Source organism: Ictalurus furcatus, chromosome 2 (assembly GCF_023375685.1).
Source record: "Ictalurus furcatus strain D&B chromosome 2, Billie_1.0, whole genome shotgun sequence".
In the NCBI taxonomy this organism is placed as follows: domain Eukaryota; kingdom Metazoa; phylum Chordata; class Actinopteri; order Siluriformes; family Ictaluridae; genus Ictalurus; species Ictalurus furcatus.
The window spans coordinates 5,527,689-5,551,753 of record NC_071256.1 but is presented as its reverse complement, the minus strand read 5'-3'; the positions used below and the strand labels follow the sequence as shown (position 1 = coordinate 5,551,753).

Here is a 24,065-nt window from a genome sequence, read left to right as displayed (position 1 = left end):
ATATTACACTTTTGTCAGTTAATTAAGGTTTCAAGAGACTTGACAATACACAGATTTTTTTTATTGCATTTTAGAAAAAATCCCAACTTTTATGGAAATGGGGTTAATATATGAATAAATATTAATACTGCATATAACAAGTAAATTGAGTCATGGAAAGAGTGATGAGAGATCTTCAAAAATAAAAAATGGCAGCGGTGGTTGTGGTTTCCTGATAACCACACTATATAACAGAGACACTCAGGCAGTGTGACTCAGACATTCACGCAGTGTGAGTGTGTGTGTGTATCTCTTTGAGGGACTTGTGTGTGCAGAAGAATCAGTAATGATGAAGTGCTTGTATCTTTTGTCTGTTGTGTTTAACTTCGCTGCAGGTGAGTGAAGTTATTTTCTATTTTCTATTACAGAAAGGAGAGAGAATATTAGCCAGTTCTTAGTTCAGCTGCTTTGTGTTTAGTTCATGTGGTTTCTGTCCAGACTGGGTTTACAGTAGGCCGTAGTTCAACCCTGTTCCTGAACAACCAAATTGTCCAAAGACAGTAGTAATCTTTATACACAAGGTAAACATACACGTCATGCCTTGTGTTATAATATCCTTATTTAGACCTGTTCAGCTTTGATCATGTGGATTTTTTCTTCCTGATTAACTTCAGTCTAAAATGTACTGATGAAGAGAGGTGGGTGAATGAATAAGGAGGAATCTACAGTGAGATTATTTTACATCCCTAAAATACTTACAGTGTATGTTTTTACACATTTACTGAATTACATCTCTCACAATCTCTGTCTTAGTGAATGTATCTATAATAACTCATATAAAGTGTAATAGAAAAGTTCTTTTCCTGTAACTTGTAACTGTCACTTCTTCATTCTGGTCTTAGCTATAAATAGATGCGTGCAAATTTCAGACCTTTTTCTGCTGTCTCTCTGTCAGTGACCATCTTCACTTCCTGCATCATGACATATATATATATATATAGATATATAGATATATATAGATAGATAGATAGATAGATAGATAGATAGATAGATAGAGATATATGTATATGTATATATATATATATATATATATATATATATATATATATATATATATATATATATAGATAGATAGATAGATAGATAGATAGATAGATAGAGAGAGAGAGTTTGTTTTTTTTACAATTAGTTACATGCCTTTATCAATACTATGTTTACATTTTCAAAACTTATGACAGCAGTCTATGTGGACTGAACTGTGTCACTCTCTTTACTTATAAATAAATTGTTGTAAAATTAAATAAATTGATTTAAAAAATAATAACAGCTAATTTCCAGTTTAGCCTTACACAGCTGTTCTGTTTTTGATTCATTACCATCTATACAAAAGGGGAACTCTGTGGATCTATGAGCAGTGTGGTGATGCAGTGGGTAGCGTTGTCTCCTCACAGCTCCAGGGTCCCCGCTTCAGTCCTGAGCTCGGGCTTCTGTCTGTGTGGAGTTTCTGTGCTTGTTCTCCCCATGTCCATGTGGGTTTCCTCTGGGTTCTCTGGTTTCTTCCCACCTCCTAAAATACACCAGTAGGTGGACTGACCAAGATAAATTGCCCCTAGTTATAATTGTGTGTGTGTGTGTGTGGTTGGTTGTGTTTCCTGCAATTGACTGCTCTCCAATTTCTTTACCTTCTGGAGCATGGTCAAAGATGTGGAGGAACAGTTCAGTGAATCAATCGTAAGTTGAGGTGTGTTCCCCTCCTTGGTTCCAGACTGCGGTCGTACAGGTTAACTCCTTGCCCTTTGAGAAGGTTAATAAAGTGATCACCTTACGGTGTTCAGAGAAATACAGAGAAGATTGGAGTATGAACCCTTGACACTGAGCAGGGTCACCTGCATACTTTTCTGGTTGAGTGATGAGAGGGTGAGCCGTGGGATAGGTTGCCGCTGTCTTGGTGCTAGCCGCTGCCGGTGTAGCAGACAGCTACATGATTTTGGCGATGAGCAGGGCTATCTGGTGTTGTTGCTTCCTGACCAGGTGGCCTTGAACCACAATCACCTGTTTCCAGTCGAACATTCCTGCTGCCACCATGTAGACACTGGAGTATACCGTCAGGCGACAGAGACGGCAATAGTTGCGGTGAATGCTTTTATTAAAAATAAAGACTGGCACACACAAACAAATCCAAAAAATCTCTCTCAAGGTCAGAATCCAGAATCAGGCCAAGGGTCAGGAGATGTACAAACTTATACAAACAAATATTCAGAGTATGAGACTATAATGATGAAATAAGAAAACAAACATGGGTCAAAACCAGAAACAGCAAACATGATTCAAAGGCTTGGTACATCATATGAGAAAGAGAGCTGAACAAATCCTCCACAAAGTTTATGTGTAGTGAGCGTGTTTATATAGTGTGGAGTGGTGATTGAGTCCAGGTGTGTGCAGTCAGTAATGGGGTGAGCTTGAGCGTGTGAACTGGGAGTTGGAGTCCATGGTAGCCATATTTGTAGTCGATGGTAGCCATATTTGTAGTCGGAGGTGCATGCTGGGAAATGGAGTCAGATGCCAAATTCTGTGTTGACATGGCAGACACATCATCCTCTTTTGTGTAAGAAGACTGCTATACATGATCTTGTTTGGGACTTTTGTGGTGAAATTTGAAGTCTCCTGTCTTCATGTAAAAAAAAAAGTGTGAATGAGTGTGTAAAGACCTACCAGTTCACCAAGGACTTAAATTAGTAAGTACTTCATCCTGAACTAACCTCTCAACACTGTGTTTAGACTGATGGTACTCTTAGTCCCTGTCCTAGTGAACTAGCATGAGGATGTGTTTTCTGAGAGAGACTTCGGAGCACTTCTGTAACACACTCTGGATAAGAGCATCTGCCAAATGCCATAAATGTAAATGCTAATGTTAATCTTTTTGTGCACACTTTTTTCAGTCTGCTTGATCGATATCTTACATGCATATGTGTGTCTATATACAGTATGTGTAGTGAATATATATACTTTTTGTCACATTCTTGGAATGACCATGGTTTCAGGATGTGATTTTGAATATCCTCTCTGAAATTTGTGTATTTTTGATTTACTGGAGTATATTCCAGTGTTTCTGAATAATTCCTGTTACATATACTGTAGTAGCTTCTATACAATTGTAATGGAACATATGTTTATGTAAAAATAAATTCAGTGATGTATCTGGTAATGCACTGTAAACCATAATGTTGTCTTTATTTAAGCAATCAAGTAATCACGACAAAACATTGCTTAAATTGTTGTGTTTTGGACCCATAAATCAAAAATCTAAGTTAATTTAACTTATTTACCTACAAAATAAATAACCTTAAGATTTCAAGTGTTCTGAACTCAAAATCATGATTTATTAAAATAGCTCACACTGGTCTTTCTTTGATGTGATTGGCCATGCAATGATTTCCGCCTGGCAACAAGTGAACTAATGCACTGATTGGTAGATAATTATAAAAGGCGGTTCTCATGTCTTGTCTGTTGCTGGTACTGGTGCAGGGAAATTCATCATGAGTAGGAGAGACGATTCCGTGGGTGTTTACAAAGAAATGCCAATCATTTCCCCTACATATGGAGACTTTTGTGACACCCTGTATTTAAGTACATTTGAAATTAACACCAAGTTAAGTGAACTTAATTAGTTTAATTCACAGGTTCCCTGGTGGACTAGTAGCTAGCATGTGGCGCTCTGACTACCGTGACCCAAGTTTGATTCCTCTTCAGTAAACTATCAAGTACACTATATGAACACAAATTTAAGTGAACTTAGCAATATAAGTACAGTCGACATGAGCACCAAGTTAATTGAACATAAATATACAAGTTTTGGGAGACCCCATTACACAGTTAATGGTGTTCTTACACTACACGATCCGGTATTGTGCCTGAGCACGTTTGACCCCCAAAGTCCAGTTCGTTGTGATCGTTCCATACCATGCCCAGGCCTGCTTGAAGAGTTGGACTCGGGCATGATTCACATCTAGTGTGATCGCTAACCGTGGCCGAGCACGAAACTCGAAACATGATGTCAATGATGCGACTGTCAGCTTCCTCTGTAAAAATCTTCTAATATGTGCCGCACGATTGAAAATCGCTGCGCTGCATAATGCTGCGTTCACACATGCAGCGATTTTTGCGCTACAAGTCGCCAGTCACTGTACTATGAAGTCACAGGTAGGCGTCCCTTCTACTGGTTGCCATAATAACATGGGTGGTGCAACTAACATTCCACTTTTGCCAACAAACATTTTGACAACAAAAAACCTTTCTTAATAAAACATTTTGGAGAGAGAGGATGTAAAATTCACCAGTGTATATATGCATCGTATCCTACGAGATGAAGGAGAAGCGGTGTGTGCTCAGCCGTCTATCTGCAGCAAAAGCACAAGCGCCAATTAGCTTAGCTTATGGCCTTAGTGCATTTAAAGCAAAATAATAATAATGAAACACACTCCGGGTCACTTTCTGGACAGACTCCGGGTGTAGCTCCTATCTCAGTAAGTGAGTGTCACCATCAGGTTGTCATTCACTATCTGTTCGATGGTGACCGGGAGCCAGACTGCAGCTATTTGGCTGTGGCCTCCGTGTTTTCTGGGTGAAGTGTCTGGCTTGGTGCTGCTCGTTCCCGGGCGCTGAAGAAGCGACAAGCCGGACACTTCACCAAAGATAGGAGCTACACTGGGATTTTGCTCAATTGCAACAAAAAGTGAATGTTTCATTATCATTAATTAATTAAGTAATTAATTTTTTGCTTTAAACCCACTAAGATCCTAAGCTAAGCTAAGCTAATTGGCTACTGCCACAATGGTGCTGCTTCTGCTAGTGAGCAGGGGTGGCCTTGGATGACGTGTGCTCACTCTTCTTCACTCCCATTGGTAGTCGCTGCACCAAGTCGCTTCAGATTTGCATAAAGTTAAACTTTTCTCAACTTTGTCGTGTCGCTGGACATGCCCACATCTGGTCACCAATGGTCGCTATCGCGCATGTCGCTGGAAGTCGCCAGATCTCATTGAAAATGAAAGGTCTCTAGTCGCATTGTCGCTGCAAGTCGCTCTATGTGTGAACGTACCTTAAGTGGTAAATCTATTAGGAATGTGAGAGAGTGACAATGTGTCACTGTTCCCCAAACAACTTCAAATAATCCATAATAATAATAATAATAAATATAGCTGCAAGCAAAAATTAAGGGGCCAAGCACTGAAGAGGCTAAATAAGGAGCTAAACAAGCATGGCAGGGAGCATCAAGACCAACTGCAAAAAAGAGCAGTTTTAGACATTTGTATATGATTTTAGCAAAATGGTTGAACGTTCATAAATACAATCAATTGTTATATGATTTAATTGCTTATCATATTTGATCAATAGGTGACGCTGTGACCAAATTAATGTGATGTGATGAGGTCACTGTGCGGTTTCACTGACACACAAAGTTTGGTGTCAATATGCCAAAGCCTTGCAGAGACAATTAAGTATATAACAGTTAAGTATATGAACCATAACTTTTTGCTGGCATGGTCTGAAGATGATCTGAATCAAATTTGATGAAAATCGGGCCAACGAAGGAGAAGGAGTTCAAAAAAGAATGTTTTCAACGAAATTCAAAACGGCAGACAGCAAGTTCGATTGACCATGGCATCAATGGTATCGTTGTTCTCGGCATGACTCACGGAATCTATCAAGTCCAGTGTCATTACAATAGGCCAGTGGTTCTCAACCAGGGAGAGATCGGAAACGGGGCGCAAAACACAGACAGGGCATCATTTTGGTACTCTGTGTATTTTATTGCTTTTCAAATGGAATGTGCATAAATGGAAAATACCCAAGTTATTGGAAACTGCCTTGAGTTATGTTAGCTAAGTTTTATTTTAGTAATTCCCATTATTATCAACAACAAGGTTGTTCACACTAAATGGTGTGTAAGTTTCAATCATTTACAGTGTGCATTCATTTGGACTGTTATTATATCCTGTGTAGTTTTTTTTAATGAAACAATCATTAATGCTTGTAAATGATAAATAGATAGATTAGACAGGTAGGTGTATGATAGATAGATAGATTAGACAGATAGGTGAATGGGTAGATAGATAGAAAGATAGATAAGCAGAGGATAATTATGTAATGACCCTGCAGATATAACAATGCTGTTCTATTTTTTATTATTATTATTATTATTATTATTATTATTATTCAGTTAATTAAAAATATCGGCATACCCAGCATACCCATTCATATTTCAACCCCCCAATGTTCAAACCAAATCTACACCCATGACAGAACATTATGGATGTGAGGACTTTTTTTTTTAAGTGAACATAGTATTGAGAAATGTGTGTAAGTAATTGCAAAAAAATGGAAACTGGTCAGTTTAAAGAAATCTGTACATTTTGTAGTATTACTCTCTCCAAGTGGTCTTCATTTTCAGATGTAGTTGTAACATGGTGTCTAATCACAACTGTCTAACTACAAGTAGCTCTCTGGGATTTAAAAGAAAAAATACACACATGATCACAAGATAGTGTAACACACACAGTAGTTAGGAACTGGGCTGAGAAACAAGAGATTAGGGATTTAATGTACTGAAGCATAAGTATTTTCATAAAATTTCATTTTGAAATGTTGTACTTCGTATTGTATTCAGTAGATTGTGAGTTTTTGTATGTGTGTTTCTGTAGGCTGTGCGCTCTCTGGTGATAAACAGACAGATATCACAGGATACAAAGGTGGTTCAGTGCTGTTCCCCTGCTCCTGCTCTGACCTGCACACCAAAGCTCAGAAATTCACCTGATGGACCTACAGAACAGGACCTGCGACAGAAATATTAAATGATGAACACTACCGTGGCAGACTTCAGCTGTTTAATCACAGTTCTCCTGCTAATCTGTCTCTGCTCATATCTGACCTGAGAGAAGAGGATGTGGTAGACTACAGGTGCAGCACTGAGAAGGAACACAGAGACATCAAGCTTCATGTTAAAGGTAAAGTATTTAAATACACAATAAAAGTTGATATTCAATGAAAACAGACTTGATCAGTGTTCAAATGAATTATAGTTACATATGTAACAAAATGCCTTCTCCATTTACCATAACTGAGGGTTTTACACTATGAGTCATTTTATAACAAAATATAAATCAAGTTATAAATAATAGTAAATACTGATTATGGATATCAGACTGGCCTGAAACTTTGGACTGGTATCAGATTGGATTTGACATATTTCTCAGTCTAATCTATGATTTATTTTGGTAACACTGTAGTGTTTATAGAGCTACATTACACCAGTATAATCCTTTCATTACAACTGGCTTTCATAAACATTTGTAAAAGCTTCAAATACATTTATAAAAGCTTTCATAAACATTTATAAAAGCTTCAAAATGTCTCAGTGTTGTTCTTATCAAAAAGTTTATAGAAATAGATAAATAGAATTTATATGATAATGTGACATGACATTAAAATCAATCTCATTCTAATTTAAAATCAGAGAAATAATACATAACTCTGTTTTACAGTGCAGTGATGGTCACCATCAAATCCTTCACTATGTAACATAAAGCAAGTTTTCATGTCACCGTTTAGACCAATTACCACGTTTGAGACACGTTACAGAAATGTCACCTTTGTCCATTTCTTCACAATTTTACCTTCATGCATAAAACTATTAGCCACCTCATTACCGTTATGTGACACAGACAGACCAGAAGGAGACTGAGCTACAAACTGAGTTGTTCTAATGATCTAAAGTAAGTCATTACACAACCTTACCTCAACAGAAATCTATATCACTACACAAGGTCTTCTCTCAACTTGACATTTACATTGAGAAATGCAGTCTTTATATCAGCGAACACTTATTGGAATACGTTTTAATAATATCTTAATAATGTTTTACCTTTATTTTTAAAGAAGAGAAAATGTATCTGTTGAAGGTAATTTTTTCATTAATGGCTGTGAACAAGCTTTACTATTTTTGGTTGTTCTTTAACTATTTAGTATTTGGCTATTAGATTATGACTTTACGTCAGGGAAAGATCGCCGGCAGGCAGACACTACTCGAACAAACACATGAAGCGGACAAGATGGGGCAGTCTCTCACCGCCATGATTGCTTCAGCTATGGAGAAGTTACAGTTGTTTACTGAAGCACAGTTTAAAACCCTGCAAGACAGATAAGATAACATTCAGAAGGGGTTGTCCAGCTGTTCAAATGCTGTAAGAGAATTGTGTGACAGATTTACCAGCCTGAGCAACTGAGGTCGCAAACTTGCGGCCTCTGAGGAAAAGAGGTCAAACATTTAAAATGTTTTCTATGTTCTATTGTGAATAACATATGGGTTTATGAGATTTGCAAATCATTGCATTCTGTTTTTATTTACATTTTACACAGCATTCCAATGTTTTTGGAATTGGGATTGTAATACTATTATGGATGTTTTTACGGAGACATCGGGTCAGTTGTTAGTGTGAAGGAAAATGTTAACATTAGCCTTATATTGATGGCCTATTTGATAGCACATTGGTTAGCACATTCGCCTCACACGTCCAGGGTTGGAGGCCCTGTGTGTGCGGAGTTTGCATGTTCTCCACGTGCTGCAGGGGGTTTTCTCTGCATTCTCCGGTTTCCTCTCCCAGTCCAAAGACATGCATGGTAGGCTGATTAGCATTTCCAAAGTGTCCGTAGTGTATGAATGGGTGTAGTGTATGAATGGTGTTAATATGTGTGTGAATGTGTATGTGATTGTGCACCCTGCCCCGTCCTGAAGCCTCTACCCATTTTCCCTGGGAGAGGCTCCAGGTTCCCCGCAACCATGAAGGATAAGCGTTATAGAGGATGGATGGATGTTAACAATGGGTGGGACGAAGGTGGTTCGATAGTGTCTGCCACCTTTCTCTGGGTCACATTGTCCACGTTGTCCATAAAAGCATATATAGTGGGTCAGAATTTCACTTTTATTTCTATTTACACTCTGTCTGTTTGATCAAAAAAAAAAATTCCTGCTTTAACTTCAACTTTACTGTGAATCCGGGATTGTTTCCTTATCATCGGTGCTGATATGAACACAGTAGTTGATGCATCCTTTGGTCGTTCCTGTTTGCATAATCATTCAACACAGTCTTTATCAATGACTGCTCAGTAGGTTTACATCCATGACTGTAGATTTATGTCCGATTTTAGATTAATTGATGTATATCGCACTCTTCATCCCACTATGAGGCAGTACACCTTCTATTCCTACACACATCAAAGTTACTCTAGACTTGATTATATTCTCATATCTTCTGCTTCATATTCAGAAATACACAGTGCTGTAATAATGTCCTCTATATCTGACCACAGTGTAGTCTCAGCTAAAATCTCTTCTGTGTCTGTCTAGCTGCTAATTCTCTAGTCTTAGTTATATCTGGTTTGTTTTCTTATAGTAATTATTTGTTTATATATTTACGTTAATGATATGCTATGCTCTATTTTAATGTATTCCTTATTACGCATGATGTGCAGCACTTAGTTCAACACTCTGAATTGTTGTTTTAAATGTGCTATATAAATTAATTTGACTTTGAGTCATATAAAGTGTAATAGAAAAGTTATTTTCCTGTAACTTGTAACTGTCACTTCTTCATTCTGGTCTTAGCTGTAAATAGATGCGTGTGAATTTCACACCTTTTTCTGCTCTCCCTCTGTCAGTGACCATCTTCACTTCCTGCATTACGGCTTATTTAAACTGATCAACTTAAAGAAATTCTGTAGTATTACTCTCTCCAAGTGGTCTTTATTTTTAGATGTAGCTTTAACATGGTGTCTAACCACAGCTTTTTAACTACAAGTGGCTCTCTGGGATTAACTCTTCTCAACCAGGTACAGACAGATAAAGCCCCTCACCATTTACAAATTCCTTTGTCTCCCTGAATAACATTTGCTCGTATTCCTATGACTTCCTGAAAACCATATATGGTGTTGTTCCTGTCTTACATTCTTCCTGTTTTATGCAAATATGCCCTTCCACCTAGCCAATCAATAGTTACCCCATTGTCTCTGTTGAGTGTCGAGCATGATATATATACGCTGCCTTTCTTTGAATAAATGAGAGATCTTGCCATTTGAATTTCCTGTATCTGTGTGTCATTTGGCAAACTCTCCCAAGCACTTGGTGTGGGAAGTGTGTAGCAGGGCGAGGGCGCAGCCTTTTTGTGGATTTTCTCTTTCTCTTTTCCTAAAATCGCAACCCTCTCTTCACAAATCCTAACAGTTTTCTGGGGGCTTGTTCCGGGATATCAATTAACAATTCCTAACAGCATTCATATGTTTATTTAGGTCAAATTTCATCGAAAGAAAAGTCTACATCCAAGCATTAAGAAAATGGCACCTAAGACAGATAGCAATGATGATACTATGAAGTAAGATGACCACATGAGCAAATACTAACCCCATTTCCATAACAGTTGGGATTTTTTTCTAAACTGCAATAAAAACAAAAATCTGTGATTTGTCAAGTCTCTTGAAACTTTAATTAACTTACAAAAGTACAAAGAAAAGATATTCAATGTTTTCACTGACCAACTTAATTGTATTTTGTAACTATAAACAAATTTAGCATTTGATGCCTTCAACACACTCAAAAAAAGTTGGGACAAAGGCATGTTTACCACTTTTAAGGGTGTTACATCACCCTTCCTTTTAATTACACTTTTTAATCGTTTGGGAACTGAGGATATTAACTTTTGCAGTTTTGCAAGTGGAATTTTAACCGATTCTGAGTCCGATCTGGACTGCTGGCAGGCCGGTCAAGCACACGCACTCCATGTCTACGAAGCCATGCTGTTGTAGCACATGCAGAATGAGCCCTGGCATTGTCCTGATAAAGTAACCATGGACTTCCTGGGAAAAGACATTGCCTTGATGGCAGCATGTGTCTCTCTAAAACCCCAATATATGCCTCCGCATCAGTGGTACCTTCACACATATGCAAGTCACCCATGCCATGGGCACTGATGCACCCCATACATTGCACCTTTCACTTATAACAGTCTGGTTGGTCTTTTTCATCTTTGTCACAGAGAACTCGACGTCCATTTTTCCCGAAAACAAGCTGAAACATGGATTCATCTGACCACAGCACACCTTTCCACTGCCTTTCAGTCCATCTGAGATGAGCTCAGGCCCAGAGAACTCGGCGGCGTTTCTGCATAGAGTTGATGTATGGCTTCCTCCTTGTGTAAAAGAGTTTCAGGTTGCATTTCTGGATGCAGCAGCGGACTGCGTTAAGTGACAACGGTTTTCCGAAGTACTCCCGAACCCAAGTGTTTAAATTTATCACAGTAGCATGATGATCTTTCAGGCAAAATCACCTGAGGGCTCGAAGATCATACACATTCAACGGTGGTTTCGGCCTTCACCTTTAGGCAATGAGATTTCCCCATATTCTCTGAATCATTTCACAATATTTCACAACCAGAATGTAGATGGTGAAAGATCTAAATACTTTGCAATCTTGTGTTGAGCAATGTTCTTTTTGAACTGACTGACAATTTATGCACGAAGCTTGGAACATAATGGTGAGCCACGACCCAACCTTGCTAGCAAAGACTGAGCTTTTGGTGGATGCTCCTTTTTTGACCCAAACTTGATCCTCCAAAATGGTTTTATTTGAATATTCTATAAACTTTTCAGTCTTATTTTGCCTTTGTCCCAACTTTTTTTTTTGAGTGTGTTGAAGACATCAAATTCTAAATTTTTTATATTTACAAAATACAATTAAATTGGTCAGTGAAAACACTGATTATCTTTTCTTTGTACTTTTGTCAGTTAATTAAAGTTTCAAGAGACTTGACAAATCACAGATTTTTTTTATTGCATTTTAGAAAAAATCCCAACTTTTATGGAAATTGGGTTAATATATGAATAAATATTAATACTGCATATAACAAGTAAATTGAGTCATGGAAAGAGTGATGAAAGAATAAAATAAAAAATGAGAGCGGTTGTTGTGGTTTCCTGATAACCACACTATATAACAGAGAGACACTCAGGCAGTGTGACAGTGTGTGTGGTTTTCACTTTGAGGGACTGGTGTCTGTGCAGAAGAATCAGTAATGATGAAGTGCTTGTATCTTTTGTCTGTTGTGTTTCACGTCGCTGCAGGTGAGTGAAGTTATTTTCTATTTTCTCTTACAGAAAGGAGAGAGAATATTAGCCAGTTCTTAGTTCAGCTGCTTTGTGTTTAGTTCATGTGGTTTCTGTCCAGACTGGGTTTACAGTAGGCCGTAGTTCAGCCCTGTTCCTGAACAACCAAACCAAACACTGTTAAATATTTATCATTTAGAGTTTTAATTAACAACAACTTTACTTAGTTTTATAATATTAATAGGACCAACACATCTACAGTGAGATTATTTTACGTCCCTTTTTTTCTGCTCTCTCTGTCAGTGATCATCTTCACTTCCTACATTACACTTTATTTACTGTTATTTTTAAATAATTAGTTAAATGCATTTGTCAATACTGTGTTCACATTTTAAAAAAAGTATTAAAGAAGTGAACATAGTATTTAAAAAATAGTATTTAAAAAATGTGTAACAATATAATCGTAAAAAATAGAAACTGATCAGTTTAAAGGAATCTGCACATTGTGTAGTATTACTCTCTCCAAGTGGTCTTTATTTTAAGATGTACTTGTAACATGGTAACACACACAGTAGTTAGGGACTGGACTGAGAAACAAGAGATTAGGGGTTTGAGTCCAGCTGATGATGATCCACTACTGTGCCTGTGTGTTTAAATAAAACTCTTCATGAAAAACTGGACAATTCCTTTAACCTCATGACTTGTTTTTTTCTCTCACCATCAGCTGTGAGCTTTATATTGACAGAGGTGAACATTTCCTAATAAACCAACACTAAAATATGGTACAATCCTAACTAAACTAAATATAAACAAACAAAAATAATGATCTGCTTGCTGCATGTACCAATTCTCAAATTATTCCAAACTGTATTTACATATGAACTAATAATATAGAAATGAATAATGTAATTTCCATATTTATTAATAATCATTCATTCAAAGTAGTCAGTAGTAAACAGTCACAATTAGAGATTTCGGAATTAAATGTACTGGAGTATTTTTCTTAAAACTAAATTTTGAAATGTTGTACTTCATATTGTATTCAGTAGATTGTGAGTTTTTGTATGTTTGTTTCTGTAGGCTGTTCTCTCTCTGCTGATAATCAGACAGAAATCACAGGACACAAAGGTGGTTCAGTGCTGTTACCCTGCTCCTGCTCTGACCTGAACACCAAACCTCAGAAATTCACCTATTGGACCTACAGAACAGGATCTGCGACAGAAGTGTTAAATGGTGAACACTACCGTGACAGACATCAGCTGTTTAATCACAGTTCTCCTGCTAATCTGTCTCTGCTCATATCTGACTTGAGAGAAGAGGATCATGGAGTCTACAGGTGCAGCACTGAGAAGGAATACAGAGACATCAGGCTTAATGTTAAAGGTAAAGTATTTAAATACACAATAAAAGTTGATATTCAGTGAAAACAGACTTGATCAGTGTTCAAATGAATTATAGTTAAATATGTAACAAAAAAGTTTACTCCATTTACCAGGGTTTAGGATTTTACTCTAGAAGTCATTTTGTCAAAATCAAGTTATAAATAGCAATAAATACCGATTATGGGTATCAGACTGACCTGAACTTTGGAATGCTATCAGATTGGATTTGACATTTCTTGGATTTGACTATTTCTCACTAAAATATGATTTATTTTGATAACACTGTAGTGTTTATAGAGTTAATTGACACCTGTATAATTCCTTTGTGACAACTGACATAAGCCTATATAAACATTAATAAAAGCTTCACTGTCACTTTGTTTTGTCAGTTTTTCAGAATTTATGTTAATATGACATGAACCATTAAAACCAAACTCACTCTAAGTAAGTCAACCTGGAAAGCATCATAACACCATTTAATGTCCACAGCAGAGCTTCCTGTGTGTATAATAAATATAGATTGATAAAATATAGAAAAATATAAATAATAAAGTAGATTTTCTCTTTGCACAAAATGACATCATTCATTAACACTTGGAAGGGTTTCATTAGCATTATGTGAACTACTATAAAAATGTACAAATCATTTTCTGGTGAAGGTAAGATGATTATCTTCATTCTGTTTACAAATATATTGTATCTAAATCCAAAACACTGCATACAATTATATACAACATCAATATCTGTAAGAGAAGCTACAGGGGCATACAGTTCACAAATCTGTTTCATTAAAATTCAGAACTGTGTTAAAAAACAATGTTTAAATGGCATTACATTTAAATTGAAGGATGATGTAAACTTAGTCAGTTAAGAACGTAGTAAAGAACAGTCCAATAGTCTGATGCAGCAGGTTTACTGACAGTACATAATGAGATGGTGATGCTGCTTTGCAGCTGTTAAGGATTTGATGTCTGGCTGAATAGACGTCAGTTTAAGGTGGAGATCAGAATCAACACTCGACGTGTTCCTGCACTTTGTCTTTAAGGCCACAAGTATCGAAAATCCCATTACACAGAGATATGTTTTGGTAAACGGCATCAGAAACATGATTGCATTGTTCGAGAGCTCGGGGTATTTGGAAGATACATGCAACCACATCTGAGTATTCAGAATTCTGTATCCAGCTCTGCTGTTCTCTCATGCCAGGGAAGTAGTCCTGTATCTGTGACTTCAAAGCCTGCAGATGCGCTGCCATAGCAACTGCTACACTGACAGGAAGTGGCCTTTCCTCTTTAGTCAGAAACTCGGACACGTTTTCTCGTAGTTGGCTCGGGCCATTCTTTTCCCCTACAGATCAGTTTTCTTTGTGGTTCCCACTATTATGTTTTGTACATGAGACATTGTGACTTCTTTCCCCTGTAGGGCCAAACTGAGTCCATTCAAGTGGCTGAAAATGTATTCCAAGTAGACCAATATACAAAGTCAATCACAATCCCAGATGCCTCTCTGTGAATGCAGCAATGTATGTGAGTGAGCACTGGGGCCGAGTCTCTGACCTGCTTCACCCGTCCACTGTGTTGCTCCATCACAGAGCGAGAACCATCAGTGCTGAGTCCAACACACTTTGTCCTGCTGATGTCATTGGAAACCATGAAATTGTTCAAAAAGTCAAACACAGCTTCAGCAGTTACATTTGAATGTAGAGGTCTGCAAAAAAGAAAGTCTTCCTCAATTTCTCCATCACACTCATACCTAATGAATGTGTAATTTTCTGTGGACTCGATTCGAATTCTGTAAAAACGACTAGCCTGAACTCTAATTAGCTGCTGGAACACATTCTCAGCCATATCATTGATTCAGTGCTTAATCATGTTGTTAAATTTTGTTTCTTAACTGCATTCTTCCCCAGCATAATGCTGACCATCTGCTTAGCAGCTGCTAAAATCAAGTCTTCACCTATGGCAGTGTTGGGGAGTAGCTAACTAAAAGTAGTGACACTACTAACTTAACTACATTTTTCAGTAGTGTGACAGTAGCTCCAGTACTTTACAAATAGTGTAGCTTTTCCAGTAACTATTTCAAACGAGTAACAATATAGTGCAACCAATCACTACGCATTTTGTTAGTTATAACGATGCCCTTCACTGCATATCTGCAGTACCTGCTTGCTTCACAGGAATTAAGAGCCTCAGTGTAGTTCACATGGACAGGTAGAGACCATCTGATGGACATGGAAAGCGACCAACCACAGTTTTTTTACGTGATGTATGGGGCGGGGAAATGATAAACGCCATGTTGCAATTACTGTAATTACTAGAGGACAACCTGGACGTTTTACTTTGAGCTGTTAAATTAAATAAAAAAGATGATGTTGTTGACCAGGGCCGTTTCTAGAGTTTGATCACTAGTAGCTTTCCCCATCACTGATCTATGGTGTGAAGATTTTAAGGTGAAGCTATCAGAGGTATGAAACCTCATACAATGCTGTCACTGTCTTTTAATTTCTGCACCGGTCACACAGGCTGACTCAATTACTATTTTATGTTGTTGCTATTGTTTCAGTTTATTTTCAATTCTCGAGGCTTGTTGGCAAATGATCCATGTTTTGTTTGGAGGTGACGGTGTAACTTGCATGGTTTCAGTGCCTCATTAACAAGGGTCTCTGAGCATAGCACACAGACAGGCGTGGGTCAGCAGGTCCAACACTTGTACATCTGAAGGACAAGTACTCCTCGCTGTACTTACGAGTCCTTCTTTAATCGTAATGCAATCAGGTCGACTTGATGAGGTTGAAGACGCACTGTCGTACTCCACTCCTCTTTTATCGAGCAGCCATCCATGCATTTTGGAATAGGCGGGTAATTGTCTGAGTGACTAAAATCGTAATAAGTAACTTAATACAATTAGAAACAAGCAACGTATCTCACCTCGCTATAATGAAAATAATATTAATTTTGATATTTCAAACTGATATTATCAGAAATATTTGAATTATTTTGATTTAATTTGATTGATTTAGCCACGGCCCCAGTTTGGGAAGCACTGGTCTACAGAAATGCTTCACTAGACTACACATTATATCAACTTAACATTAACATTGATAAACACAGTCTGTACATCAGCTGACGCTTTAGGAAGTCTTTTAAATGCATGTCTTTATAAATATTTATTTAGGTTCATGTCAGTTGTTATGAAGGGTTTATGTAGGTGTCATGTAGCCCTATGAAGATGTCCCTTAAGTAATGTCTTAACTTTATTTATAAGATAAGGTACATTCTAGAATGATAATAACTATTTTTTGTTTTTATGCAAGGTTGAGATTATTATTTTAATTGATAATTGAGATTAGTATTTCCAATTGAAAGAGCATCATTAGATGAAATAAAATAATTAAAACAGATATTTAATATTATTAAAGACTTATCAGTAATTAAAATAAAAATAAGCCAGTATAGGTTCAGTGTTGGGTATCAGAGTCCTGATATTGGATTCATATAGAGAACTTAAACAGGTGATTGGCTCATCCTTTAAAAATCTCTTCTGGTTTGCAGCAGAAAATGTTGTGATTTACAAGCAGGGAATATTAATAATTGCAGTACTTCTATTATTAACTGTAAATGTTATGTTTACAGGCTGTGAGCTGGTGAAGACAGGAGTAGAGCGTGTGACTATGTTCACAGGAGAGTCTGTAGTTCTGCCCTGCGTCTGCACTGACCTACAGGACAAACCAATTTCTGTAAAATGGGAGTTTTCAATACCAGCAACTGGAATCAGACACTTTCAGGAAATTTACCCTAAACAGACTGGACATCACAGAAACAGAGTCAAACTGGTCAGTAACAATGCTCCAGGAAACCTCTCGCTACTCATATCAGACCTGACTGAAGAGGACCAGGGAGACTACAGATGTTCTGTACAGGACGATAGCAGAGATGTCAGATTATCTGTTAAAGGTACATGTTTTCATTAATGACTGTGAGCATGCTTTACTTCAGTGTCATGTGCCATATTACTAACAGTGATAAAAACAGTCATTAGTTTTAATACGTTTTGTCAACAGAACCGCCTCAGAGTAAAACAACACACACACACACACACACACACACACACACACCTGGTTACCTGGTGGAATTTCACGTCTAGATTAAATCCTTGGGTATTTAACTCGCTATTTTGGCTTCACGATTCAGAATATGAACTCAGATTTGGAGATTAAATTAAGAATTTGTGATCAACTCACACATTTACATGAACATGGGTTTACATGAACTTAACCACATCAGAGAGAGATACTTTGTATATATTGTAACCTTATTTTTGACAGGTCTAGGTCAAAGGTCAAAAAGATACATATTATTACTCTCAGGTCAAGGTCAAGATCATTATCAATCAAGCATATTTTATTTTGACAGGTCTAGGTCTTCACCAACGTCACTGGACAGATGTAGTTAAAGATATCTATTGTTCCATATTCTTAGCTATAGATTAATCATTGATTTTGACAAACCTAGGTCAAAAAAGGTCATCACCAACGTCATAGGACAGACATAGTTAAAGACTACCATTTTATCAGTAGTAAACTTTAAATCCGGTTCCGGTGCATTCACACAAACACACACACACACACACACACACACACACACACACACACACACACATACAGAAGATAGGGCTAGGTCAAAAAAGGTCATCACCAATGTCATTGGACAGATGTAGTTAAAGATATATATTGTTCCATATTCTTAGCTATAGATTAATCATTGATTTTGACAAGCCTAGATCAAAAAAGGTCATCACCAACGTCACTGGACAGACAAAGTTAAAGACTACCAGTTTATCAGTAGTAAACTTTAAATCCGGTTTCGGTGCATACACACACAGAAGATACCCCTGACTAATCAGAACAAAATACACCTGTTTAAATATTTAGGCCATAACTAATTGAATATTCTTTCACATAGAATGTATTCATACATACTGTAGTATGATCATGTGCATTCCACACACACACACACACACACACACACACACACACACATACATACATACATACATAAGGCTGATGAAAAATAAGTAAATGATTAATAATGAATTTCTGTACACATCCAACCAAAAATATGACACACACAGACACACACACACACACACACATACACACACACACACACACACACACATACATAAGGTTGATGAAAAATAAGTAAATGAGTAATAATGAATTTCCATACACATCCAACCAAAAATAAGCCACACACAAACACACACGTTCTCATACATACAGTAGTATGGTCATGTGCATTCCACACACACACACACACACACACACACACACACACAAACACACACTTTAATTTCACATTATTTAAAAGGAATTTAAGTGTTATGTACTTACTTACAATAATTATGAACACAAGTTGTTAAGTTGACAATCATTTTAAAATTCCGTTGCTCCATTTAGATTTTCTCCAGTAGAATACAGCCTTTTAAACCAGGAAAAATGACTAACTGTAAGTCGTATAACATTAGTAAGTTTAAAAAAACGGTGTAGTTTACCAACTAAGTCGGTTTATATAAACCGACTTACAAATGAAAGAAAACAAGCAAAGCAATCTATCAAGCAGAGAACAATACAAGTAGTGCTACCATGCAAGATCTATTAATTGAGTTCTAGAAGAAAGTAGTAACGTAACGAAATTGGCTTGATAACTTCAAGTCACCAATGTCAAGTCCCCTCCCCTACCATTTATCATGTCTGGACAAATTCAGACAGTTAAGACTGCATTAGAGGACCTCTAGACTGGACTAATACTATACTAAGGATGTTTCAGTGTGAGTATCATTTCACTTACAAATAAATTCTACAGAATTTGGGACATATTCTCAATTGTGATATGACCAACAGTGGACTCGTGTATACGCTACACCTGCTAATACAGTTGATGGACCATTTTGCATTACTACACATAGCTAATGCTAGTCATATTTAGCAGTGTAATTTGAAAATCTACTCTTTAGTTTACCGTAGCAGTGGAAAAGAATGAAAAAGTTTCATTTGACAAATCTGCTCATCTAGAGAGGGCTTTTCATTTGTGCTATAAGAAAGAAAAGCATGATTACATTTCTGCTTATTCATGTAAATGTCAACTACATTGTGTAATCTAATTTCATGTATTGATACATTTTTATTTTTTTAATCTTTTGTCATTCACACATATAGACTTCTACCTCTACTGTAGTCAGTTTGCGCTTTGAGCAGAATTAGCAGCCTTTGGACTGTGGATAGTTCTATGAGATAGTTCTATGAGTAGTAGATGCAGAGTGTTTCTTTTTTTGTCTATATTGCTAATTTTATTCAGTGCTTTTATGTCTATAGAACCTGCAGAGATGTTAGGTATGAGATTTGTATTGTAAACTACACCGTTTTTTTTTTACTTACTAATGTTATACTACTTACAATTAGTCATTTTTCCTGGTTTAAAAGGCTGTATTCTACTGGAGAAAATCTAAATGAAGCAACGGAATTTTAAAATGATTGTCAATTTAATAACTTGTGTTCATAATTATTGTAATTAAGTGCATAACACTTAAATTCCTTTTAAATAATGTGAAATTAAAGTGTGTGTGTGTGTGTTTGTGTGTGTCTGTGTGTGGCTTATTTTTGGTTGGATGTGTACGGAAATTCATTATTAATCATTTACTTATTTTTCATCAGCCTTATGTATGTGTGTGTGTGTGTGTGTGTGTGTGTCTGTGTCATATTTTTGGTTGGATGTGTGTGTGTCATATTTTTGGTTGGATGTGTTTAGAAATTCATTATTAATCATTTACTTATTTTTCATCAACCTTATGTATGTATGTGTGTGTGTGTGTGTGTGTGTGTGTGTCATATTTTTGGTTGGATGTGTACAGAAATTCATTATTAATCATTTACTTATTTTTCATCAGCCTTATGTGTGCATGTATGTATGTATGTGTGTGTGTGTGTGTGTGTGTGTGTGTGTGTGTGTATGGAATGCACATGATCATACTATGTATGAATACATTCTATGTGAAAGAATATTCAATTAGTTATGGCCTAAATATTTAAACAGGTGTATTTTGTTCTGATTAGTCAGGGGTATCTTCTGTGTGTGTATGCACCGAAACCGGATTTAAAGTTTACTACTGATAAACTGGTAGTCTTTAACTTTGTCTGTCCAGTGACGTTGGTGATGACCTTTTTTGATCTAGGCTTGTCAAAATCAATGATTAATCTATAGCTAAGAATATGGAACAATATATATCTTTAACTACATCTGTCCAATGACGTTGGTGATGACCTTTTTTCACCTAGCCCTATCTTCTGTATGTGTGTGTGTGTGTGTGTGTGTGTGTGTGTGTGTGTGTGTGTGTGTGTGTGTGTGTGTGTGAATGCACCGGAACCGGATTTAAAGTTTACTACTGATAAAATGGTAGTCTTTAACTATGTCTGTCCTATGACGTTGGTGATGACCTTTTTTGACCTAGGTTTGTCAAAATCAATGATTAATCTATAGCTAAGAATATGGAACAATAGATATCTTTAACTACATCTGTCCAGTGACGTTGGTGAAGACCTAGACCTGTCAAAATAAAATATGCTTGATTGATAATGATCTTGACGTTGACCTGAGAGTAATAATATGTATCTTTTTGACCTTTGACCTAGACCTGTCAAAAATAAGGTTACAGTATATACAAACTATCTCTCTCACACATCATTCAATTCATGCTGAAAGAAAACTAAATGTTTTGCATTTTGATACATTTTGTTGAAATTTTCCCTTGGGGATCAGATCAAGGCAAAGGCAGTCAATCAGTCAGTCTGTCTCTCTGTTTGTTCACAAGTTTTCTGATCCAAATAAGTAAATGTTTACTTTCACTCATCAGTACTGCAAAAAAAAAAAGCTTTAAACATGGCTCTTTGTTTGTTTTGTTTTACTCAGTATTATTGCGTGTGAGTTCAAACAGCACAGCATGTCTCCTCACCTTACTAGAGAAACCACTTACAAACCACTAGAGGTGTGATTTCTGAGGTCTTTTCTCTTTAGGAGGAAGATGTGGAGAGGACGTGATTACTGAAGGACGTCCGGACTGTAAGAGAAAGCCGGAGGATCAGGTTAGTACACGTAAAATAACAGTTATTACAGATTACACACATGTAACACACATGCTCTCATTGAACAGTGAGTTATAGGAAAATATCTTCTGCTGCTTCTATCAGAACAACACATGGTGTAAAGAAAGAAGTCAGATTTGGAGATTTTTGTCGTCTTTACAGGATTTTACTTGCTTCTTAGAGTCAACAGCAACAGCCACAGTATTGTCACTGTCTGTGTGTTATATGTGTAATTTTCATGTTCTGTCTTTCCACAGACTGAACCTGACCTTGTCACTTTCTGTACTAAATAACACATGAACACAGCCAGAGCAGCATGAGTTCAGATCAACGCTGGAGAGAAAACTGAATATAGCAGCATTATAACAATCTAATCCAAAATAAATATAGACACATTCTCAGATATTATAGAATAATGCTGAAAACATATATTAAATACACACCATGGACTAGCGCAAGACTCACTCTGTTGGAATTTTTGTATGTATGTGAAATTTTGCTATTTATAAAATCAGATTCAGATATGTGTGTGTGTGTGTGTGTGTGTGTGTGTGTGTGTGTGTGTGTGTGTGGTGGGTTCCAGATAATTGTGTTCTCTTCACCTTCATTTATATTAGCTAAGGGTATTGTTCTGCATTCACTTTGTCTATTAATCATTAAAAACTGCTGATGGATAATCTTGCAAATTATATTTTGAAAGTTATTTTATATCTTATGTGTACCATTCTTACGTATATGAGATTAAAAAATAAATGCTCTAGGAGACTTTTGCATAAATAGACTGCTATAGAAGTTCTTGTTTGTGACTTTTTAAAACTTTGAATAAAAATAAAAAAAAGGAGGATTGTTGAATCTGCCTGAACTGAACGTGTATTTCTATTCTTTCCCCTAACACTCCTTACAATTTGTTTGCTTTTTTTCACAATTAGTTACATGCTTTTATTAATAATGCATTTACTGAAAAGTGATGTGCTTCATTTACATGATTCAAATGTGTACAGCATATTCACACGAATAAAATAATTACATCAACACAATTATTTGCAAAAGAATGTAAACTGAAAGAGTGAAATTGTCTTGGTGTAATATATATTTTGTTCATGCAGGAATGAAGAAATCATTTGAAAAGTGGATCCCTTTTTTTCAGTGCTTGATTGATGTTGTACTTGCATATGTGAGTCTGTATGTGTAGTGAAAATACATACTTATACCACAGCGCTGTAGAATTCTCGATTCTGATTGGCTGACAGATGTTCTGAGGCATGCAATTATTTTTCAGTAAATGTACAGCTAAAGTAGTTCCAGTCAGGTCTTGGCCGCGTTACAGTTCCATATCACTTCACCAAGTTCACTGAAGTAACTTAAAAGTTAGCCTACTGTCCACCACAGCACACACATTTAACGACAAACAAAATGACAGAAAATATCGATTTTCCACAAATAAGTAATAATTGACTAAGAGCCGTTGAATTATTGTAAAAATAATGTGCACCAGAGGTGGTAATGCGGCCACGAGGCGAAGAGGAGGATTGAGCCACTGACATGCAGTTACTGGAGAGAGAGAGAGAGAGAGAGAGAGAGAGAGAGAGAGAGAGAGAATGTGTGATTGCAGTGAGACAGAAAAGCCGGTGACCAAGTATCAATATTTATTTATTTATTCGTTATATTTTCTGCATTAATAAAAAAAAACGAACAAACCCCGTGAACAAGTAGGCTTATTGATATTTATTTATTTATTTATTTCTGTTACGGACCGCCAGCAGACGGCGCTGTGGCGACAATATGCACGAGCAGCTTGAGAACACGCACGTGCACATGAGTGAAGTGCGCATGGACGCCAAAGTGTCGCCAGCTGTCGGCAATCAAGGGACTGTCTACTTAAACCCCTGGCATTGCTGCGCACATGGCGTGGCATTAAAATAAAAATAAAGTAAGTTAAAGAGTTGTAGTAAAGCAACGCCGAGCCGAGCAAGGACTAGCAGAGAAGACGACAGAATGTATAATGGTGCCAGGTTGTGATATTGCCATGCTCTGTCGAAGTTGAGTGTTTGTATCCAGTCCGAGTTATGAGATGTTCCTGTTCTAGCTAACTGATGTTCCTGTTCTAGTTTAACTGAGATGTTCCTGTTCTAGTTTAACTGAGATGTTCCTGTTCTGGTTTAACTGAGATGTTCCTGTTCTGGTTTAAGGAGCTGTTCCTGCTTTAGTTAAATGGGAGATTCCTGCTTCATACTCTAGGTACATGAAGTGTCCATGCTCAAGGTTAGAGTTTTATGTTTGGATCTGGTTTCCTACCTCCTCATGTGTTTAGTCAAGTGGCACAGTAAAGACTGCTCTCCTGCACGCACTTCCTGTCTCCAAGTCCCTGTTTCGTAACGATTTGTTCTATTTTTATATAATCATGTCTCTCTCTCTCTCTC

At 36.9% G+C, this 24,065-nt stretch overlaps 1 protein-coding gene across 1 annotated transcript; it reads left to right on the top strand.

Annotated features, from left to right (window-relative positions):
* The first annotated feature begins 4,809 nt into the window (after positions 1-4,809).
* On the top strand, positions 4,810-22,512 carry LOC128616680 (junctional adhesion molecule-like). Its single transcript, XM_053639373.1, has 7 exons — positions 4,810-4,827; positions 6,678-6,733; positions 6,802-6,980; positions 13,207-13,509; positions 17,141-17,461; positions 21,578-21,645; positions 21,903-22,512. The coding sequence occupies exons 1-7, from the start codon at positions 4,810-4,812 to the stop codon at positions 21,936-21,938; spliced, it is 981 nt and encodes a 326-aa protein (XP_053495348.1). The 3' UTR covers positions 21,939-22,512.
* Positions 22,513-24,065: the final 1,553 nt, after the last annotated feature.

Excerpts from the sequence above, each read along its gene's own strand:
- LOC128616680 (XM_053639373.1), top strand. Across the intron at positions 6,981-13,206 it reads CATCAAGCTTCATGTTAAAG|GCTGTTCTCTCTCTGCTGAT; the intron begins GTAAAGTATTTA and ends TTGTTTCTGTAG. Across the intron at positions 17,462-21,577 it reads TGTCAGATTATCTGTTAAAG|GAGGAAGATGTGGAGAGGAC; the intron begins GTACATGTTTTC and ends TTTTCTCTTTAG.